Genomic DNA, 21,993 nt, shown 5'->3' on the forward strand with positions numbered 1-21,993 from the left:
AACGGAATAGATAACACCTACGTAAATGCCGTAAAATTAGTTAATGAAGACAATAAATGTAGATTTAAAGTCTGATAGAACTACTCAGAACCATTTTTGGTCGAAAAAAAAAAACAGTGACAATGATGCCTATTACCAACCTTATATAGTCTTTACATAGATAAAAAACTAAAAAGCTGGAATGATAAATGTGAACAAATGGGTATAAAAAAGATAAAACGATAACTACGTCCATAGCTTTTTGTTTGCCGATGATCATTTTAGCAAAAGACAAAAACGACTGTCTATAAAATAAAAAAGCTGGAAGAAGAATTTGTAAGATGGGGTTTGGAAAATAACTATAATAAAACGGAATACGTGGTCATTGGAAACGCCGTAGAAGACCTGAAGATAAATAACAGCTCAATAAAAAAAAAAAAAATGAATATAAATACTTACGGTAACTTTAGGAAGTACATGATCAGATGAAACGGATATAATGAATATAATAAAGAAAGGAAAGACACGACAATTACAGTCAACAAGGAAAATGAATTTCCTGTAGTCGGCTGTATACTATAATTCACAAAAATGTTATTTAAAAAGTCCTGTATAAAAAAGTATATTTATTTATAGAAACGCCACGTAAGGTTCGTATAGAAATGACGTCTCAGGGCCAGCAACCGTAGTTGGGAGTTTTACGTTGCCATGAAGTAAATCTTTTTAACACTTTAACACCATATAACATTATAAGCAATAATGTAATATATAGCGTTAATAACATTTAAAGAGTTTTTACCCATATATTTAATGGCTTCACTCATTTATATCTGGTAAAAGCACTGATGAAGGAATTTTAATTTTGAAAATGTTCTGTGATGTAGCCCAAAAGAGATTTTTTTTAATAAATATACCTTTTTATAAAGGATTTTTTAAATAAATTCAATTAATTACACTCAATTATATAAAGCGACGCTATTACTATACAAAACTTAACACAAAATCTTTAAGCTAATAAGGAAAAGCTGTTCACTGTATGGCTCAGAGACGTGGGTAATAAATAAAAGAATGAAAAATAAAATAAATGCAAAGAAAATGATCTTTTGAAGAAAAATCGGCAGATTAATACTACTGGACAAAGTGAGAAATGAACGAATTAAAGAACTAATGAGCCTAACGAAGACAATAAATGACGAAATAAGAAAATGAAAATTACTCTCATGTGCGAAGGATGGACGAGACGAGAATACCGATGAGTACTTGAAAATGGAAACCAAATAGTAGGACAAAAGAGGACGTTTCAGATTACCGTGGAACGAACAAATAAAAATAGCTATCCTGGACGAGAAAAATGAGACAATGGACCCGTCTAAATATGAATGGGCATATTATTGTTGCTTCCGACACTTTTGCATGAGCAAAATGAATCTGAACACAGCGTCTCGGGTTTCCATATAATTGAAATCAAACTGTGCTGGGTCCATATTTTCTTCACGTATTTTCATATATTTTTGTTATATATAATTGTCAGTAACAGTGAGACGAGACCTATCAATCGAAAGTATTTACCCACATATTTAGTAAGTTCACTCATGTACAGGTATCTGCGCTGATGATGGACTTATTAGTCCGAAAACGTTCTGTAGTGTTTTATAAAAGATATTTTAAATAAAAATTTTCATATCTTTCGTTACAACTGATCGCATATTATAGCATGACATTCAACATTTCTAATATTTCGTTTGTCGTGCACGGTCCATTTCCTTTTTGTTTGTATTTTTGATATTTTTGATATTGTCTTAATATTTAAGAATTATTAAGATTTTTTGTAAACATTAAATAAAACAGGAAATAAATTAGTGAAGGCGATGCGCTAAAAAGATTAGGCAAGGGTGCAAATAAAATATCTGGAATAGTTACGATAAAAAACACCTAACTGACGGCTAAACGGGTATAATACCAAAGACGCTATAGTTTTACTTACCATAGTTGCATGCAGTTGCGTTGTAAACACCTTTTAGAGGACATTGAGCGCTATCCATACTGCAGAAACAGCCATTTTCGGGTTTCTCATCAGCGGAATCGAACAAGTCTTCTGGGTGTATGTATTGATAAGCTGGGACTTTACCGTCTATTACGGTGGTTTCTGTATTAAAGATTAGAGGAAATCGTCGACATCCTTCAGGGAAGAGATAATGAAGAGGTTCTTTTTTCTGGACCTTTCTGGGTGGGTGTATTGAGCCATCTGTTGATTTGATACTAAAAAGGAAATAAAATAGTCTTATAGTACTGGTTTCGATGTATTTTAATTTTTTTAAAATGATTTTATAGGTTAAACTTTTTTTTGAATTTAAACGTTTTCTTTATTGATTATACTGATATGTTATTTTTGCAAGTTTTCGAAGTATTCGAAGTTTTTTAAATACAAATATAATTGACATTATCGATAAATAACGGAATAACAAAACTATGTTAATTAGTAAGGGCATTGGAAAACGAAGAGTTATTTTTTACTGTTTGATAAGTCTTAACTTTCCTAATAAATTTCTACATTCGGTTTAATGTTACTTTAGTACATAATTACTCCAAAAAAAGCAACTGTATAATAAGTGGTATAAAGATAGGAGTCTTTCACAGTAAAATACCGCATAAAATACAAAGAAATACAAAAACCAATTAAAAAGAAATAAAAGAACCGAAAGAGAAGTAGCTAACAGAGCATTGTAAATAAAGTGAAGAATATCAAATAAACCTTAATCGCTTAAAAAACACAATATAATTAAATGTATTTACGTACTACCAAAAGAAAAACCAACAACCGACACAAGGTAGAGGTAAATGCTCGGATGAAAAACTAAATACAGATATAGACAGGAAGCAAGCGTTGGATGTATTTTATTGAGAAAATCAAAAACGAGAGTAGCTAAGAAACTTAAAAATCTACCTAACACTTCATTAGATGGGACATCACTGGAGATATAGTAATTACAAAAAAATATACATCTTAATATATCTCTCAAATGAGTGCATTTAGGGAAATAAAAAACTATAAATATTTAGAAACTTGTATAAGAGAAATAAGAACATGGATCAAAATAACTAGTAATACAGTCTATAAAATATGAAATTTTCTTGGTAGCGTTGCTTAATAAGGTAACAAAGATCAACAAACTTAGATACTAATTACCTACTCTTAACTACATTGAATATTTAAAGTATTATTGTATTATAGAATTGTATTTGCAATTTACCTGTTACACTCGCCACCGGCATAATAGTCTAACTCGGTTTCTCCATTAAATTTTTCTACAATCCCCAAACGATCAATATCATCCTTTCCATTATTGATAGTTATCCTGTATGGAGTTTGGCCGATTTTCTAAAATAACAAAACCACAAGATGAGCATTCTAGATATTAACATATTAGGTTAACCAAGTATAAACCGTATTTTAAAAACAACTTCTATAATAATTTATTAGATTACTAATACAGGCACATAAATTGTATTAATATTCCAAATATTTCCAGATATAAATAAGTAATAATATTCTGTCAAAATTTATTCCCTGATATGTATGTTTTAAAATGCCTAGTTTAAGTATTTTTCCTGCACTACGTACTTATGTACTCTGTATACTTCCCAGTATAATATATTCAATTAACAATACGCACCTAAATTCCATAATGATCTAGTTACGAAAATAACGGACCAGCCCCATGACATCACAGGTTCGAAATGATATTTAGAAGTATTTAATCCAGTTCAGCATTCTTCTAAAAATTCTTACTAAAAATTTTATAATATTTCTATCTTTACTCAATATGGCGTCTTCTTTTCATGTTTAATCTAAATGGGCAATACATCTCGTCTCTTCTAAATTTTTTAACGGTTCCTAAATATTGATTTATTACTAAATATTTATCACATAAGTGCTTCTGTTTCGTTAACTATAGTTTTCCTTTGATTTTCATTAAAAATTTATTTTTTAGTTCAGTTATGATAGACGTCTTCATTTTGTAAAGAAGATACAAAGGTCTCATAGAATAACCAATACCCACTTCAAAAACTGCCAAACCGATTAATAAACTAAATCTTACTAGGCGTAAGTCTAACAGTTTGCTACATACCTATCTAGCCGAAGTTGCTTGACTATATAAATATGGTTTTTGTAAATTTTGACATTTTGTATGATAAAAACATTGATACATTAAAATCTATCGCGTGGTTTATCAAGCGCAAATTTTCAAAACAATAAATTTCGTGAAATGATTAAAATCTCTCCTGAAAAATTTCGTGCAATGATTTTATACAACATTAAAGTTTACTTAACTTAAGATCAATGTATTTATTGACTTTGTCATGGTCTTCGTAATAAAGTAAGCACCAGTTTCAGTGACGGATTCCGTGAAGCCGTCCGGTTGTTGTTACGGAAAACATTGATGCTGTACGCGGCTCCATTAAATCACAACGACATGTTACTTATTATAAAATTCATGCATCGTTAAGACTAGGTATGAGTCAAATACAAACAACTTTGCATGAGCATTTGACAGTAAGAAAAATATGCACACTCAAATTATTTAATGGCTCAAATTTAGTATGAAACATCGCGACTGGCGAAAAAATATGATATATACTACGAACGGGAAACGAAAAACTAATTAACGGTATGTGTGCTTCAATTCGAGCCAATATCAACCAAAGTAGTCTGCATTAACAAACAAATAGCGCAAGTTTTTTGAAAAAAAGGAACATGTTGCTACGAGTTCATTAAAGAGTGATATAACTGTCAATACTTAATCGTCTACTATTTGTTTGCTAAAAGTGACTGAAAAACTTCGCAAAAACAACCGAAATCTTTGCATCCTCTTTCAGGATAATGTCAGCTCTTATACGGCACATATAAGATCCGAGTATTTGAAGGTGAAAAACACCAATTTGGTGGGCCATCCTGCATACAGTTGGCAGTTGGCACCTTGCAATTTTTTTAAGCTCACGAAAATCAAAAACATGCTACGCAGTAAACGTTTTGAGACATCAGACTAAATTTGCTTGGAACTTTTGAATGACTAAGAGATTACCTTTTTCGGACTGACATAAACGCCTGAATGATTAGTTAGTTTAATTATAAAAGAGTATTAATCGTAAAGGCGAATAAGATGAGGAACAATAAAGCTAATTTTTACCAAAAATATGTTTTTCTTATATTATTAGTAAAAAACTTTTAATGCGCGCCTTGAAGTAAACTACACGCCTCAGATTACATCTTGCAGAGTGGATAAAACATATTTGATTATGTTAACCAAATCATATTAAAGTAATATATTTTTGCAAAATTATAGACTAAATAGCTTATTGTTTGGTACAAACAAAACTTCAAAACCAAAACACTTAAAGCTCTGCTGGAATCCTGGTTCGATTTTATATCAGACCATTCATTCGAGTTGCCCGCTCTGAGGTCTATCAAGTATATGTATACAGTCTGCAACAACAGCTAAATACATGTGCTATACCTAATTTATTTTGTCGTTTTGAATTTTTGTGTTAGGCCTTTTATAATGTCTTCATTTCTTAAAAATAATGTACCAATTATTATAGAAGCAACATCTAATTAAAAAAAAAATTAGGGTTGTTCTGAAGCTATTTTCTTGTGGCATTTTGATGCAATTACTATTTTTGTTGGAAATAAGTCACAATACAAGTTTAAAATATGGTTATTTTTAATGTTTCGATTTCCACTCGATGTGTATTTTGAGAACGATTTCCGAAGTGGAAATCGAAAAGTCAAAAACCAACTTATTTTAAACTTATATGTGACTGAAAAAACATTTTTTGATTTACTACTTTATCTTAAATACATTAAGTAACTTCCCAATCGAGACATTTAGTGGATGCATACCGAATGATAAAAAGGGTATCGAGAGTTCCATCGCATAAAACATTTAAACAAAATATTAGTCCTCCATAAGACAAATGAATTAATAAAAAACATATTTAAAACTACAGACGCCAAAGAACACGCTTAAAACTAAAACTAAATAGATGTGATGGACAAAATATATGACCATAGAAGACCAAATCGAGAGATTAAACACTGAAGACCATAATATCGCAAAAATATTAAAGCATCGATAACAAACAAGATGGAGCGACGATATTAAGTAAACTGCAGGTCCAATGTGGAAAAAACAAATTGAATACAAAAGTAAATACAGACAAAATTTGTCAAAATTTGTCAAGACTATTTAATAGTCTAAATAAATACAACAAGAAGATTGGACACTAGAGACTTTAGAATGCAAAAATGTCAAGAGATCAACCGCAACGAGGGGTGATGATATTAATTTAACAAACTACAGGTCAAATATGGAAAAAATAAACATAAAAACGTATATAACTCTTGAAGCTCTAATAGTACTGTATGTGTGTAGGTGTCTTTTTTGTGTGTATTCTTTTGTATTTTTGTGCGTATAGTTTGCTTAACTCAGGGTGAGAAAAATAATGTTAGGTATAACAAAAGTATTTTTCTGCAGTTGAATAAAGAATAAGGATAACGTTTTTAACTCTAAAATAATACTAAAATGACTGCAGTAATACAATAATACTAATGTGTAGGTTCAATCTATTATTTTACAGAGCAATGGTTTTTTTCTCTCATTGTATTTACTTTGATAATACCTTCTAATATTACGTAAAGTTTTTTAAGCTCCCATTGGTGCATTAGACACACAATTAATAAGTTTTTCGAACTGAAATGGTGTGACCTATAAAGGCCGTCAGTTCCTACGGTTTAATATATATTCGATAGTAGTTCTGCTTCTCAAACTTATTCACAACTTTTGTCGGCAGATCCTCATTTCCAGTTCGTTTACTCTTTATATTACATATTTTTGTCGAGTTTATATATTTTTGCTTCGTGAACATTTTCTGCAATTTAATCTTTATCGTCTTTATAGATCCCTACCTTAACTTAGCTAATTTACTAAAATTTACTTACAGGAGCCAATACACCCATTTGTACCGGCATATTATCGGGCATAAAAGCTTTAGCTAAATCATATAAACGATCTTTATATCCAGTTATAAAGGAATCTGCAGCTATTGTCAAAAATGGTTCTTCGTCCATTCCTGATAGTAAACCAGAAAATGCCAAACGATTAAAGTAGTTGTGGGGTTTGGTAAAGGCAGCTCCACTCTAAAAGAAAAAATAAAAAATTTACTACATAGGTACATAAAAACATAGTATACAGTTGTAATATATCAATCCTAAATACTTACAAACACTGCCATATTTGGTACAATAAGCTGATCGTTCTGACGCCCTTTTGTTAGCTCAGGCTTAAACACGTAACTTTTCCTTTCTTTATATGAGATAAAGTTATCAGTGGGAAATTCCAAATCAATCCTTTCGAGATGTTCTCTAAAAATTTAAAAATATTTCTCTTATCAGTTTTAACAGAAACTGAATAAATGTATTTAGATAGGAAGGATTAGGAAGACTATTAAAATGCTAACAAAGTTTTTTGAATGAAATATAAACACCTTTAAAGGAAAAAATATATTATCAACTAAAAATTAAAAAAAAAATTGAATAAGCAAATTAACAGCAAGAAGGAAGAATGATGCTAATTGCATCAGTAAAGCATCGAGACTTAAGCCTTCCTGAAAGGAATGATATCAATGAACGTAGTAACCATATGTAATAAAATATAAAAGATATAATCGAGATAAATATTAAAACCTAAATGTTCACTTACTCATATGCATAAGGTCCAACTTCTTCTACATGCAGTTTCTCTGCGTATCCATCTCTAAAATCTTCTACATTGGTGTAGTTAAATATGTACACGTTATATATTACATGTACTGATGGTTTTTTCCACATAGTAAACGTATCTGTATTATTTGACAGAGCCATTTGCTTAATAATAAAGGATAGTAAGAGTTAATATAAACGAAATAAAATATCTTGTTAATTTGTCATTAGTTTTGTACTTACCGATATTAAAAAGTTGTCAAACGATTCGGTAAACCACATCATGATTGTTCCAAGAAAACTCATTGAGAATAAAAGGGACAGACCAGCAGTAACTGAAAAAAAAACAATAATGTTAAAAAAAAAAATTAACAATAGAAATTAGATATGTACTCAAAAATTTCAGTACAAGTTTACTAACAAAACTCGTTAGAATATAGTAGCAAAATATAACAAGTTATACATATGCATAATGGTTAAGTTTACGGCTGTATTTAATGTTTTTACTACTGTTAAACATATTAGTAATAATTGGAAACATAACACAAAAAAGAAATAAAATATATTTTATTACCATATATAAAATATATAATGTAAAAATAAAAACATTTATGAGTTGTTGAGGTGAAATGTAAAAGACTATAAGAACATTACACATAAATAGAAAAAATCATAAATTGACATTTTTGTTTTGTAAATTTCACTAAAATCTAATTTAATAATACTTTCTCTTTTAATATTTGTTTTTATTATTGGTAATCAAAATTTATTTGGATGAGAAGACTTATAAAATCGATTTTCTTAAGGTATGTAAACATAATAAACTGTTCTTATTGCATTGGTCTTTAAGGAGAAAAAATGGTGTTTGCCTGTTACCCGAGTTCCGCACAAGATTTTAACATTATAAATCAATGTTTGGTCATATTGTGGACATAAATATTAAAGCTAGTTAAACTACAACAATTAGATTATTATCAGATGATATTATTTATTTGTTTCCAACAAACTTACAAAATTTACAACACCATAAAAAGTTATTTGACACTAGTACTGTCAAAAAAGCAAGTAAAACTTTAATAAAAGTGGACCAGTATAGAAACATCCCTATTTAATTAACTCCTGAGATTTCTAATTTATATTTAGACGAAGATTGTAATTCTGTTTTTAAAAAATTGTTATTTAGAGGATAACTGAAGACAAAAGAGAACAGGGAGTTGGATATCTCCCGAATTCAAAGCTAAAAGCCATTGTGTTTTAAATAAATTTCAAGATAAAGCAAATGCTAGAGAATGGATAAATAATTTTAAAAATGAGTGCCAGAGACATAAACTAACATCAGACGAAACAAAATTACAAATATTGAATCTTTTTCTGGAACATAATGTTATAGAATGGTATAGCTTAACTTTATGTAAATTAACTGTGCATGGAGCATGTTCCGAATATGAAAATTGCTTTTTAGAATCTTATGGAGATAAAAGTTGGCGAACAGCGTATTTAGCACTTATAAGTATATAAACAATTATTTTCTACAATATGCACTAAAAAAAGAAAGGATGTTGTTAGAGACTGATGTTACATCAATCACGCATAAATCACATTGTGGTAAGTCTACCATTAAACATTCAAGATCGTTTGGATAAAGAGAGCATAAATACTACTTGGTCATAACAGCTTATGAATTAGCTACGTAGATATATATGTATTAACATTTCCTAGGGAAAAAAAGGGAAGGATAAGTGACATGTGCTACACATAAGGCTGATACTCGTTTTAATGAAAATAGAAATCAGAAATCGATAGAAAGACGACGATACAGTAACAGTAAATTTATTAGACGTTGGCGAAGTTGCTGTTAATGATCAAAAGGAAGAACAACAAAAAACTAGATTAACCATCAAAAATTAAATTAACTGTTACAATCAACAGTAATAGAGTCACTGGAATTTATAACAGTGGATCTAATATAGCACTTATAAACTCAAAGATTATTGAAATCGTAGGCTTCCACGGCCAGAGTCAGAATTATAGTTTATTCGTCTTCCGGGTTTGGACCGTGTCATTTGTGAGTGACCCAAAAGTGGGTTCATCTCAAGATGAACCCACTTTTGGGTCACTCACAAATGACACGGTCCAAACCCGGAAGACGAATAAACTATAATTCAAAGATTATTAAAGATGTTAAACACAATATGTTGGAAAGGCAACATCCATTTAGAATAATTAGTGGTGTGCAAAAAAGTCACAATAAAATACAGTTAACTATAAAAATCCATAAGAAAGAAAAAAAAATAGATGCTCATATGATTAAAAATGATAATTTTTCATATGACGTATTGCTGGAATTAGATGCTATTGAACAATTTCGTTTGCTGCAAGATGAAAACTTAAATATTCTCCAAAGTGTGGATAAAAAAATAGAAGATATAAAGACGCTAAAGGAAAATTTAAGATAAAATGATAATAGTAAAACTGAGACTTGAGAAAATGATAAAATTCAGGTAAGACATTTTGAAGAAAACTACTGTGGCTATTTTTATAAAGTAAAACATCTAGACAACATTCAAATAGGACAAATTTATAAAATATTAGATAAAAACTTATGGATATTTGCAAAAAACAAGTACGATGTCGAAGAAGTGAAAAATCGGGGGGCTCACATTAAACTCTAAGAAAATAAATATATTTTAAAGAAACCTTATCGATATTTCATTCCGGATGAAGGTAACCTTGAAATTCAAGTAAGCAAGTTACTTGTAGCAGGACTGATAAAAAAATCTGAATCTACTTTTTATTGTTCTGACGCATTTTTGTTTCCTTGTGGCATTTTAAAGTAATTACTATTTAAATAGGAATAAACCACAATTAAAGGTTAAAGTAAGTTTATTGCCGTTTCAATTTCAACTTCGGAAATCATTCTCAAAATACAAACATTGGAAATTGAAACGTCAATAAACTTACTTAAACCTTTAATTGTGGTTTATTCCCATTTAAATAGTAATGAATCTACTTCTGCCGCACCAGTCACCTTGGCATATAGGAAAGAAGAAAGAAGACGATCTAGCCCCTGATTTATTTTTTTAACTTTCGTGAACTGAACAATATTTTGGTATTGCAATCACAACCGTTACAGCGAATCGGGGAAATGATAGAAAAGGCTCGCAATTACAAGTGGTATATAGTTTTGGATATTATTTCAGCTTTTTCTAAAATACAATACTGAAAAAAAGATCGCTAGAAGACGGCATTTGTTACACAGTCCGGTATTATCAACTGAAGAAATTACCTTTTGGTTTAAAAATATCTTTAAACTTTTTAACGAATACTAGCCAGTATAATTCGACGGACTTACTTACGGACTATTGCATAAATTATGCAATATAGTAAAGAACACTTCCATCATAGAACAATTATTTCGTGCACTCAGGTAAGCAGATTTTCCTGCTTAAATTATTAAAATGTAAATTCTCTCAGTTTTCTGTGAAGTATTCAGGCCACGTTCTAGCTTAAAATTCTGTTAGAACACACCATGCTAACTTAAAATCTATGAAACATTTTCCCAGACCTCAAAATACAAAAAATATTCGTCAGTTCTTAGAAAAAATAAATATTTATTATAAATACATTCCAGATTATACGAGACCTCTTAAACCCGTCCATAATCTTTTAGGTAATAAAACTGGGTACATAAATACTGGGGAACATTTATTAGAATTAAAGAATACCTCTGCCAGTGTCCGATTTTATCAATTTTTGACACACAAAAAAGAAAGTTTTTATTTACACATGCCAGTTATTTACGAGTTGAAGCAATTTAGAAGCAGATACAAGACAATGTTGTTGCACCTGATGGCTCTTATTTCAAAGAAATTCACGCCAACATATGCAAAGAAAAAAGCAGTTTATTTAGAGTGTCTCGCACTAGAGAAGCGCTACGTTATTGGCAGCATTGGCTAATAGGGCTTAAGTTTCGGATAATCACAGATCATAAACCATTAAAAAATCTTAAAATAAAAGCTCGAACGGATGAAGAACTAAGAGACCTATCTAAAGTGTACTATCTATCTTAATATATGACTTTGGTATTACATATTCTCCAGACAAAACGAACCAAGAAGGTGATGCCCATAACGAGTACATAGTGCGTGCAAGTGGTTAATTTTATTAACATCCATGATCTAAAAGAGGATCAACAAAATAATCACACTTAGCTGTATTTAGATAAACGTACATTTAAAATAGCTAAACTTATTTATAAAAAAAAAAAACAAAGAAACAAGCAAACTATTTTCATATTTAAATCTTTAGTTTACAGTTTTTTAAAAAAATTGATTCTCACTATGGCCATGGCCACGTTGGAATTAGCCACATAATGGCCAAAATACGACTTTTTTTATTATTTTAAACAGATGGATGCAGTTACAGCAGAATTTTGTAACCAATCTGATATTTACAAGAAAAACAAATCAAAAAGAAGCCGTTACATTGGTCATTTATCATATTTAAAGATAGCCAAAAAACCATATAAAATTATGTCGCTTGACACTACTGATGGGTTTGCAGTAAACAACTCACTTAAACGTTATCTTTATCTTTTAGCACATTACTTTACTAGCTTTTCATATACATGTCCTTCTAAAGGCCAACAAGCTAAAGATCTAATTAGGTTCTTACGTTCTTCTTTACGTCTACGTCCTTACTGAGTTCGAATCCGTTATAGGAAGCTGTGGCATAACTTTAATTTTTACAGCAGTTGACTGTTTTTTTTTTCAACTATATTAAATGAACGGCTTAACCAAACATTAGTAAATCGCATCTGCTGCAAAATTAACGAGAAACCACGTTAGACGGGGTCCAAAATCGCAATTGAATGCACAGACGAAACGGGGGGGAAACACATAGGGAAACAAAAATGCTTTCCACTATATCTGCTTACAGGAGAACAATCATCAATTTTTCCAAGATCTTAATTATCATCAAAATTTAGCTCGGAACAGAATTTTGGCATTTCTAAATTTAAAAATAAAGTTAGAAATAACCGGAAGAAGAAAGTAGATGAATTTAAAGTCAGGGACTTGGTCTATGTCGAAATGGGTAACCGTCTTAACCAAGCCAAATTAGTTTCAATAATAAAAGCGCTATTTAAATTTAAAATAGGGTGTATTCGTCTATTTATAAAATTAAGGGAGGAAGTCGTTGGTGTCAGAGAAATTTTGTACATAGTATGCCTATTCAAGGGGGAGATGTAAAAATTAAAACAGTTCTGGATTGTTGAGGTAAAATGTAAAAGATTATAGGAATTTTACAAATAAATAGAAGAAGAATAAATTGACAGATAGCATAATAAATTGACACTTGTTTCATAAATGTTACACAATACTTTCTAATTTAATATTTGTTATTGTTGTTGTTATTGTTAATCAAAATTTATTTGGATGAAAAGACTTATAAAATCGATTTTCTTTAAAATATGTTAATATAACTAACTTATTGAAACTGTGTGTGTAGGGCGAGAATTATTAAATTTGTTCTTTATGGAGAAAAAACGTTCTATGTCTGTTACCCGAATTTCGCCCAGGGTTTCAACGCCATATATATTTAATACTTAAGCACATTGAAAATAGTTGTTAAGGAAACAGGATACAGTAACAGAAATAATTTCCAATATCCTCTCAGTCATCGACAAGTGTTTTAAATTTAAAGCAAATTTAGTGTTTATTTTTTATAAAAATTTTTAAAGTTATGGTTGGTTTTTATGGTATTTATTTATGAAGAAATAGTTCAATTATTATGGAACTAATCTTTCATTAAGAGAACTTATTTTATGCTTAGCTGTAGATTTTTTTTTATTTATAGCTATCTACAAAAAATATATGAATAAAAATATTCGAACCTTGTTGGATTTTGTTTTACTGTTACACTCGTCAGACAGGACGTAACAATAGACTTTTATTCTTCTTATTTTTCTTTATATAACCACAAATAATGTTGTTTATTAGCAGATTGATGCCTTTAAGGGTATTTCTCACTTTTAAGAGTTCGGTGCTAATTTTAAGAACTTTTGTCGGGTTGACCAAAAATTCTGCATTAATTGGTTTACATCAAGGTTCTTCACTGAATCTCTGTTTAATCTTGTTATGGATGTACTGACCGAGAAGGTAAGGGAAGGGTCTCCTTGGTCTATACTCTTTGCATATAATATTGTTTTAGTGGAGGAGCGGAAAGAAATGTTTAAGGAGAAGTTGGAGGGTTGGAGAATGAATGGCTTTAAAGAGGAAGGACTTAAGATTATTAGCAGGTCGAAAACGGAGTATATGTAGTTGGTTGGAAGAGGAATAGTTAAGGACATAGAATTTCTTGGAGAAAAACTAGGATGAGTAAGAGAATTTAAATATACTGGCTCCTACATAACAGAAATTTGGACACTGCATTGAGAAATTGTCCACAGAATACAGGCTGGCTAGTCTAACAAATTTGGTTTTGGCCCTTGAAACTAGGGTTATCAAGTTATCACACATCGAGTTCAGGGACAAGGGAATAAAAACGTTGAGATCTATACTACAAGAGAACTCCTATCCTACAGGGCTTTTGAATAAACTCATTTTTGGTTCCCCTTTTCCTTTGCAATTTTCTGACAACCAAATTTTTCATAATAATGAGGTGAATGAGGTCCGACAACTGACACAGAACACATCAGAGCTACCACAATCTAAAATAACGTATGGTTGCCTACCCTATATTCCAGTTCTCACACCTAAGCTAATGAACATTTTCAAAAATGGTAGTGGCTTAAAAATTACTACTAAAAATGTGAAAACGGTATCGAAGTTGTACACAAAGACAAAGGATCCTTTCACAATACGCGAGTCATCAAATGTTGTTTATTCTATACCGTGTGCCAATTGTAAAAACGTGTATATCGGAGAATCATCTCGTAATTTTCACAATAGAGTAATATCACATCGCAGCGACATAAAAACCAAAAAGATAAACGCATGTGCGCTCACAGAACATGCATTACCTGTAAAACATGAATTCAATTTCGAAGATTCCTGTATTTTGGCAAAGGAAAAAAACCATTCAAAACGTGTTTTCTTGGAAATGTGTTTCATAAAATCTAATACGTCTTGTATAAATCAAAAGTCAGACATAGATAAATTGAACAACATTTATTGTTACTTACTGACAAAACATCAAAAATAAAATAAAGATTTACTTCTACATATACACACCATAATACACCTGCATACGAAACATGTTGCTTACTATCAAGACAGGTTTAATATACTACTTCCATTAATATAATAGCAAGAACAACTAATTACTTTTTAATCATACTATTTTTGTTTTTTTTCTGTTCGCTATGGATCAGTCAAAACACACTATTAAAGGATGTCACTAACAAAATTTTAACTTTCCAACTAAATTTTAAAATGTATTTTGTCCATTATTTTACGTTATATTTTATATGTGTGTTTTTAATGTTGAGTATCATAGCTTTACACAAATAATCTCAACGACTAGTAAGTTGCAATGACAATTTGTGATATGTTGTAAATATTTACACATTCTTCTAATTACAGTGTCTTGAAGAAGGAATAAAAGAATTCCGAAAGCTCGACCAAAAGTCAAAAGAGTGTTTCTATAACATCCCGGCCAAACCTACTGACTGCAGCCCTAATAAACTGTGTTGTTTGTATATATATATATATATATATATATATATATATATATATATATATATATATATATATATATATATATATATATATATTTATATATATATATATATATATATATATATATATATATATATATATATTTATATATATATATATATATATATATATATATATATATATATATATATATATATTTCTAATAAATAAACTTTTAAATAATGTTATAAATTATTATCACGATTATTAACACCAAAATGACCTAAGTAATTATTTAACGTGAAATTAATTAAACGCATTATATTTTCGAGAAAAATATAATTGATTAACTAATGTACTAACAACACGCATCTATCATTACCCAATTGTTACTAATTTTCTACTAGGCTAAATCTAACCAAAGATAAACATACTTTAGTGGTACGTGTTCACCCAGATTTTGTTGTTGTTGATAATCTCGAAAAATTGTTGACAAATTGACAAATATACACTTCCATGATAACCTCCGTGTCTAGACACAGATTTATAATCCAGACATAACAGACCCTTGGATTTAAAGATTGGACAAATCGTGGTTCATTAAATAGTGATTTATCTCAAATACAGTATTCGCCAAAATAATCGTTATCGAGAATGAACTATGCATATTATAATATCTATTTTTTACAACTCACATGTTAAAAATGCACACCATTGAAATGCAAACAAACTTTATAATGATTTCACGTATTATTGAACAAAATTGTTGGTAAGATTGGCGACCGGTTTTGGGATTTACAATAATTATTCCCTCAGACTTAGTAGTAGAAACTTTACAGGCTAAACGAATACGTATACAGTTCTTCTTACAGCCGTTTTCACTGTTCCATTTCTATCTAATTTTTGTAATAGATAGATAGTATATCTCAACAAAATGAATACTTAGACTGTTCTAAATTGTTTGTGAAAGATGATATGCTACAAGAAATTCTTCTAAGGACTAACTTAAAAATGAGGAAAACATTACAAATATTACAAACGTAAAAAACATTGGGGAACTTTGTGCTTAAGTTGGTCTGCTATATTTGGCCAAACTTTTTTTTCAGGAAAAGTTAGAAAAAAGATGCTTCTATATAGATCCAGATATTTTTTAACAGCGTAAAAATTCGATAATCCTGACGCCATCAGATATTAAAAAATTCTTTCCACATATTAGCATGTTTTTGTATATAAAAAAATAAAAATGTGTCCAGAATAATTAATATTATAATAAATAACATACATATTTTACCATTTGGTTACATAGACTCCATCACACTTAAACTGTAGATTTATTCTATTACACTGGCAGAAGGTTAATCACTATCCTATACAGAATTTAGTGATATAAATTTTAAGTTCATAGAACTGTTTAGTCTTTATTCCACCAGCACTCTATTGGTGTAATTATTTTTTGTATTTTTAGTTTCTTTCAATGTACTCCATGCGTTTATGGCCACATCTACCTGTCATAACCCAGCTGACTGTAATTAACAAAAAGCTTTGTTGTAGATGGTAAATTTACTTCTAACGTTGATTAATATATACATATCAGTATTTAGGGTTGATAAAGGTTAGTATGATAGAGGTTTTGATAAAGGTCATTGTTTAATTTTTTATTATGGACCACTATTGATTTGTCCAATCAGTGTGGCAATCGCATGCCTATAATTTTAATGAAGTAAAAGAATATAACCTTCTGGCACCGTTATTTTAAAACTATTGCCTATTCCTTTGCTAATTTTGTGCTCACAATGTTTTGTAAATCACGTACAAAGATTTTAGTAATATTCTGCCGAAGAAAGAGAAACTTTTAATTATGGGTACTTAATATCTTAACTTAAATTAGAAATTTTAAAAAAAGATTCAATGGGACATCCTGCGTTATTAAGAAACAAAAATATATTTAGGAAAAAAACTAGAAACACTGTGAGAAAACTTGACAACAAAAAAATAAGGCCAATATTAATGTATGCTTTAGAGTTAACCAGCAAAAGAGGAACATAACAACTAAAACTTGTGTAAAATGCATTATACAATAGCAATGAACCAAATATTTTAACGCACGGTATGCAAGAATTATGAAGTTAGAAATGGCAAATGGCAATGGCATTAAGAGAAAAACAGGTGAACAGAGATGAAAAGGAAATGATCTGAAATATGTGAAATAAAGTGAAAGGTAGGAAAAGTAGAATCAAACAAAAAATAATTATTATTATATAAGTCGAAGATATTTAAGTTAAAAAAAAGTACATTACATGCATATTATGTACAATTTTTTATAAATTTGAATAAAAGTCATCATAGCAAAAAAAAATAAATACATAAATATAGACTCTTTTGGTGAGTTTAATTACTTTAATATACATAACATCAAAATCATCTATTGGCTACTAATATTGTTTAAAAAAGAACTTTTTTTTTAAATGCTACCAATTTTGTTAAACGTCACCTAACGACTACCGACTAACAATATAAAACGACTATTAGTTTAACCTTTAGTAAATATCCAAATCATATTAATATCGGTATTTGATTATTTAATGTTCTAATAAAAAAATATTATTTACATTAGTTTTTAATTAGTGGGGAAACGAATGCCATATTTTTATAAATTATGTGTTGAATAATAGATTAAACCGTTATAGATTGAAACAATAATACACAATATTGTTCTGAAGCTATTTTCTTGTGGCATTTTAAATTAATTACTATTTAAATGGGAAACAATTCTAAACCAAATTTAAAACCCTCAGTATGGTAGAGATATGTAGATGATGTATTCTCAATATGGCCTCATGGATCAGAGTTGTTGGACACATTCCTAAATGATATAAACGATAAAGAAGAGACAATAACATTTACCATGGAAACGAATATAATAACACATTACCTTTTCTGGGTGTTTTAATCTCTAAGAACGATACTGGATACGAAACTCAGGTGTATAGAAAATCAGCACACACCAACAGATATTTAAATTTCAAATCAAATCACAATATTAATATTACAAAGGGAATCATTAAATCCTTATACGATAGAGCCAAAATTACTTGTTCTAACGAAAATTCGTTCTTGGAGGAAAAACATTTGTTAACATCTGTTTTATTAAAAAATGGTTATCCTTTATCGTTTATAAATAAGGAATTTTCAACAATCGATCAAATAGAACAAAACAACTTAGAACGAGATCCTACAGCATATACAAGGAATAATACGAGGAAAATAACAATACCATACATAAAAGGATTATCGGAAAAGCTTAAAAGGATAGGAAATAAATTCAACATTTCAACAACATTCAAAACAACAAACACGTTGAGATCTATTTTGTCCAAAACCAAACCTAACAATGAACAAGAAAGGACAAGGAATTGCATTTATAAAATACCTTGTGAATGCGATCAGTTTTATTTAGGTGAAACATCAAGGCCATTAAATGTTAGAATAAGTGAACATCAATCCTATATTAAAAATAGAGAATTTGATAGATCTCAAATATGTAAACACTCATGGGATAATGAACATAGGGTTCAATGGAATGATTCAAATATAGTCCTAAAAAAAACGGATGGTAAAAAGAGAAAAATCAAAGAAGCGGCTCTAATTATGCTAAATGAGACCAATTGTGTCGCGAATTCCTCGGCAGAATGTAGTAGGATCTGGTTACCCATATTGAAAGAGGAAGTTATTAAAAGGAAAATACCAATATTGGTAAGTCAGTAACATATAGAGAATACATAATTTATGTTTTTTAAATAACAAACATATAAAATCGGAATTTGGTGTTTATTGAAGGTAAACTAAATGCACGATCAAATACTTACCATGCCGGGATAGTATTATGAGGTTTTTCCTGGGTTTTCCCTCATATGGAATCACTAACAAGAGAATTTTACTGTCATCATGGCATGTATTCGTCTTTTTAAAGACGAATTACATGTTATGATCTTTTCTGACGGATATTCTCAAGTTAAAGTTGATTTCATGTAATCGAATGAACTATCTTATAAGTAAAGTCGTCCCAGGAACGCAATTCAACAATATTGGCAATATCATTTTAAAGTCGTCTACTTTAAAATGTATAATGTATGTCTAAATTGTCAATATAGATGAGTCAGATAAAATTAAATTATTAGAAGAATTTTTCACTAAGTAACAAAAAACAAAATTTGTTTAATTTACTAATGTTTGTATTTTGAGAACGATTTCCGAAGTGGAAATTGAAACGTCAATGAACGCATTTTAACCTTTCATTGTGGCTTATTCCCATTTAAATAGTAATTAATAATACACAAATTCTTTTTTTGGAATTAAAATTTGGATAAAAATAACAAATTAGAGTAGAATTTGATGTTAAAACAGTGAAGTGCTCCATATTTCAAGAAGCTCGTGTATTTTTTTTTATTCATATAATCCGCTGTAACCAATTATCAATTTAATCAATTGTATTTCTGTAAAAATAAAATCTTATTATTTATCAATAACTAAACTTTTATCACATTTCAAAAAAAAAACTAAAAATTTTACTATTTTTTATTTATTTACTGATTTTGAGTAATATATTTTATAAACAATAAAATGTTCTACCTTTATCTAAGTAAATGTTCAAATAATTTTCTCTTGTCTCTATGGTACATACAAAAATATCGTCAGACAGGTCAGCTACAATAACAATAAGGAATAAGCTATTTTTCTGTACCAAAATATCATATATCTACAAGTTATTATTAAAGTATTTTGAAAATATTATAGTTTTATCAACTTTACGGGTCAACAGAGGACCTTTTAATTTTGATACCTCCATTGACGCTGGAATTGGTAATAATAATTTATTGCAAAACATCAGTTAAAAACAATAAATTGTAAAGTCGAATATTGTAAAAAATGGACATGAAGAATAGAGATACAGATATTGTTTATATACTATATATATATATATATATATATATATATATATATATATATATATATATATATATATATATATATATATATATATATATATATATATATATATATATATATATATAAACTAAGGAACACTCGAAGAGTGGTGGGTTTTTCGGTCAAAGTGGAGAAATAAAAGACAAAGAAGGTGGCTACTTCATCTATTTATTGAAGACGTTTCGCTTTCTGCTCAGAAAGCATCATCAGTTCATCTAAAAAGAACAATATGAAAAACCAAACATCCATAGAGAAGTTATAATATGTGTGTTACCTTAAAAAGACATGTAGCAGTCAATGATATTAAATGTGTGAAAAAGCTTACGATACTGGACATTTAGAGATAAAGTTATATAAACAATTAATTGACACTAGGTACAGTTTACAAATTAACAGACTTAACACAGCAAAAGAACATGTGATAATCATACATGTATATAAAAAATTATTATAAAATACTTAAGTAAAAAACATTAAAATTGATATGTAGAGAACTAGAAAGATCATGAGATGCACTTCCAACAATGTATTATCGGTTAAATTTAATTTTGACTTTAGGTAACATTATTGAATTAGTCAAGATTAGAATATAGTTTTTAAAAGTAAAAATTAAGTTACTAGTCTTTAGCTTGCTGAGTGCCGCAGGTAAATGAATTAACAGGTGTAACACCCACACCAACAACGTGAAAAGACAGTGGCTTTGAGGTCAAAATATGATAGAAAAGCAAGGCGAAATACCAACCTGTAGTGCAATAGAGCGGTACATTTAAAGAATATGATAAATTTAAGTGACAACTTGTCATTAAAAAGCCAAAAAATGAAAGGAAAATGTGGTTAAATTCACCATTTTCCCCCCAGTGATTGGTTTAGTAAACCAAAGAACAAAGCATGCGAGGTCAATCCAAAATATCATATATTATAATATCTACGTTGTGACTGGTTAGCCAGCCAACAGGTGAAGATTAATTCAACTTCCACAGTCCAAGATTCATAGCATTTGGAACTGTGAATGAAAAAGATTCTATGAATCAGTTTCAATTAAAAAAATTTACTAAACAAGTAAATCAAAAAACAATTACTTAATGTATATATATATATATATATATATATATATATATATATATATATATATACATATAAAAAAATACAAAATATCTTACGATATTGTGGAACGAATGCGAAGTGGAACGAATAATTTGCAAACAAATAGTAACTCGCCAAATAAAATTAGGTTTGTTAATAAAATTTTGCTGCTACACATACTTAAAAACACTATTGTAAAAAATGCTTGGTCGGATAAATGTTTCTCTTTCTTTTTTAAATTCTTTTAGAAATTTAATATTGAAAAAATTATTTAAATAAAAAATATGTGCAAAAAAAGTACAAAGTATAGCGGCATACAACAAGGAAAAAACAATGGTATATAAGATGATAGGCAATGGTAAATGCGTTGTAAATTTCTGACTATTTATCATCACAAGTACGGTACAGATAAGTTAGAATAGGAGAACATTAACTTGGGAAATGATCACTACAGGAGCACTGAAACTAATTTGTGGCAAAAAAAAATTATAAAAGGCCTTGGTGGTTTCCAGTGCAACAACTAACAAT

At 29.2% G+C, this 21,993-nt stretch overlaps 1 protein-coding gene across 1 annotated transcript in view; it reads right to left on the reverse strand.

Annotated features, from left to right (window-relative positions):
* LOC140436941 (scavenger receptor class B member 1-like) overlaps positions 1–21,993 on the reverse strand; it is a 54,742-nt gene that overhangs the window by 14,863 nt on the left and 17,886 nt on the right. Inside the window, exons 2-7 of the mRNA XM_072526120.1 lie at positions 7,982–8,073; positions 7,740–7,903; positions 7,261–7,402; positions 6,980–7,177; positions 3,231–3,358; positions 1,964–2,238 (exon numbers count right to left, since the gene is read on the reverse strand). Coding sequence (XP_072382221.1) covers positions 1,964–2,238; positions 3,231–3,358; positions 6,980–7,177; positions 7,261–7,402; positions 7,740–7,903; positions 7,982–8,073 — 999 coding nt within the window. The remainder of the gene's footprint in view (positions 1–1,963; positions 2,239–3,230; positions 3,359–6,979; positions 7,178–7,260; positions 7,403–7,739; positions 7,904–7,981; positions 8,074–21,993) is intronic.

Source organism: Diabrotica undecimpunctata, chromosome 3 (assembly GCF_040954645.1).
Source record: "Diabrotica undecimpunctata isolate CICGRU chromosome 3, icDiaUnde3, whole genome shotgun sequence".
Classification (NCBI taxonomy): domain Eukaryota; kingdom Metazoa; phylum Arthropoda; class Insecta; order Coleoptera; family Chrysomelidae; genus Diabrotica; species Diabrotica undecimpunctata.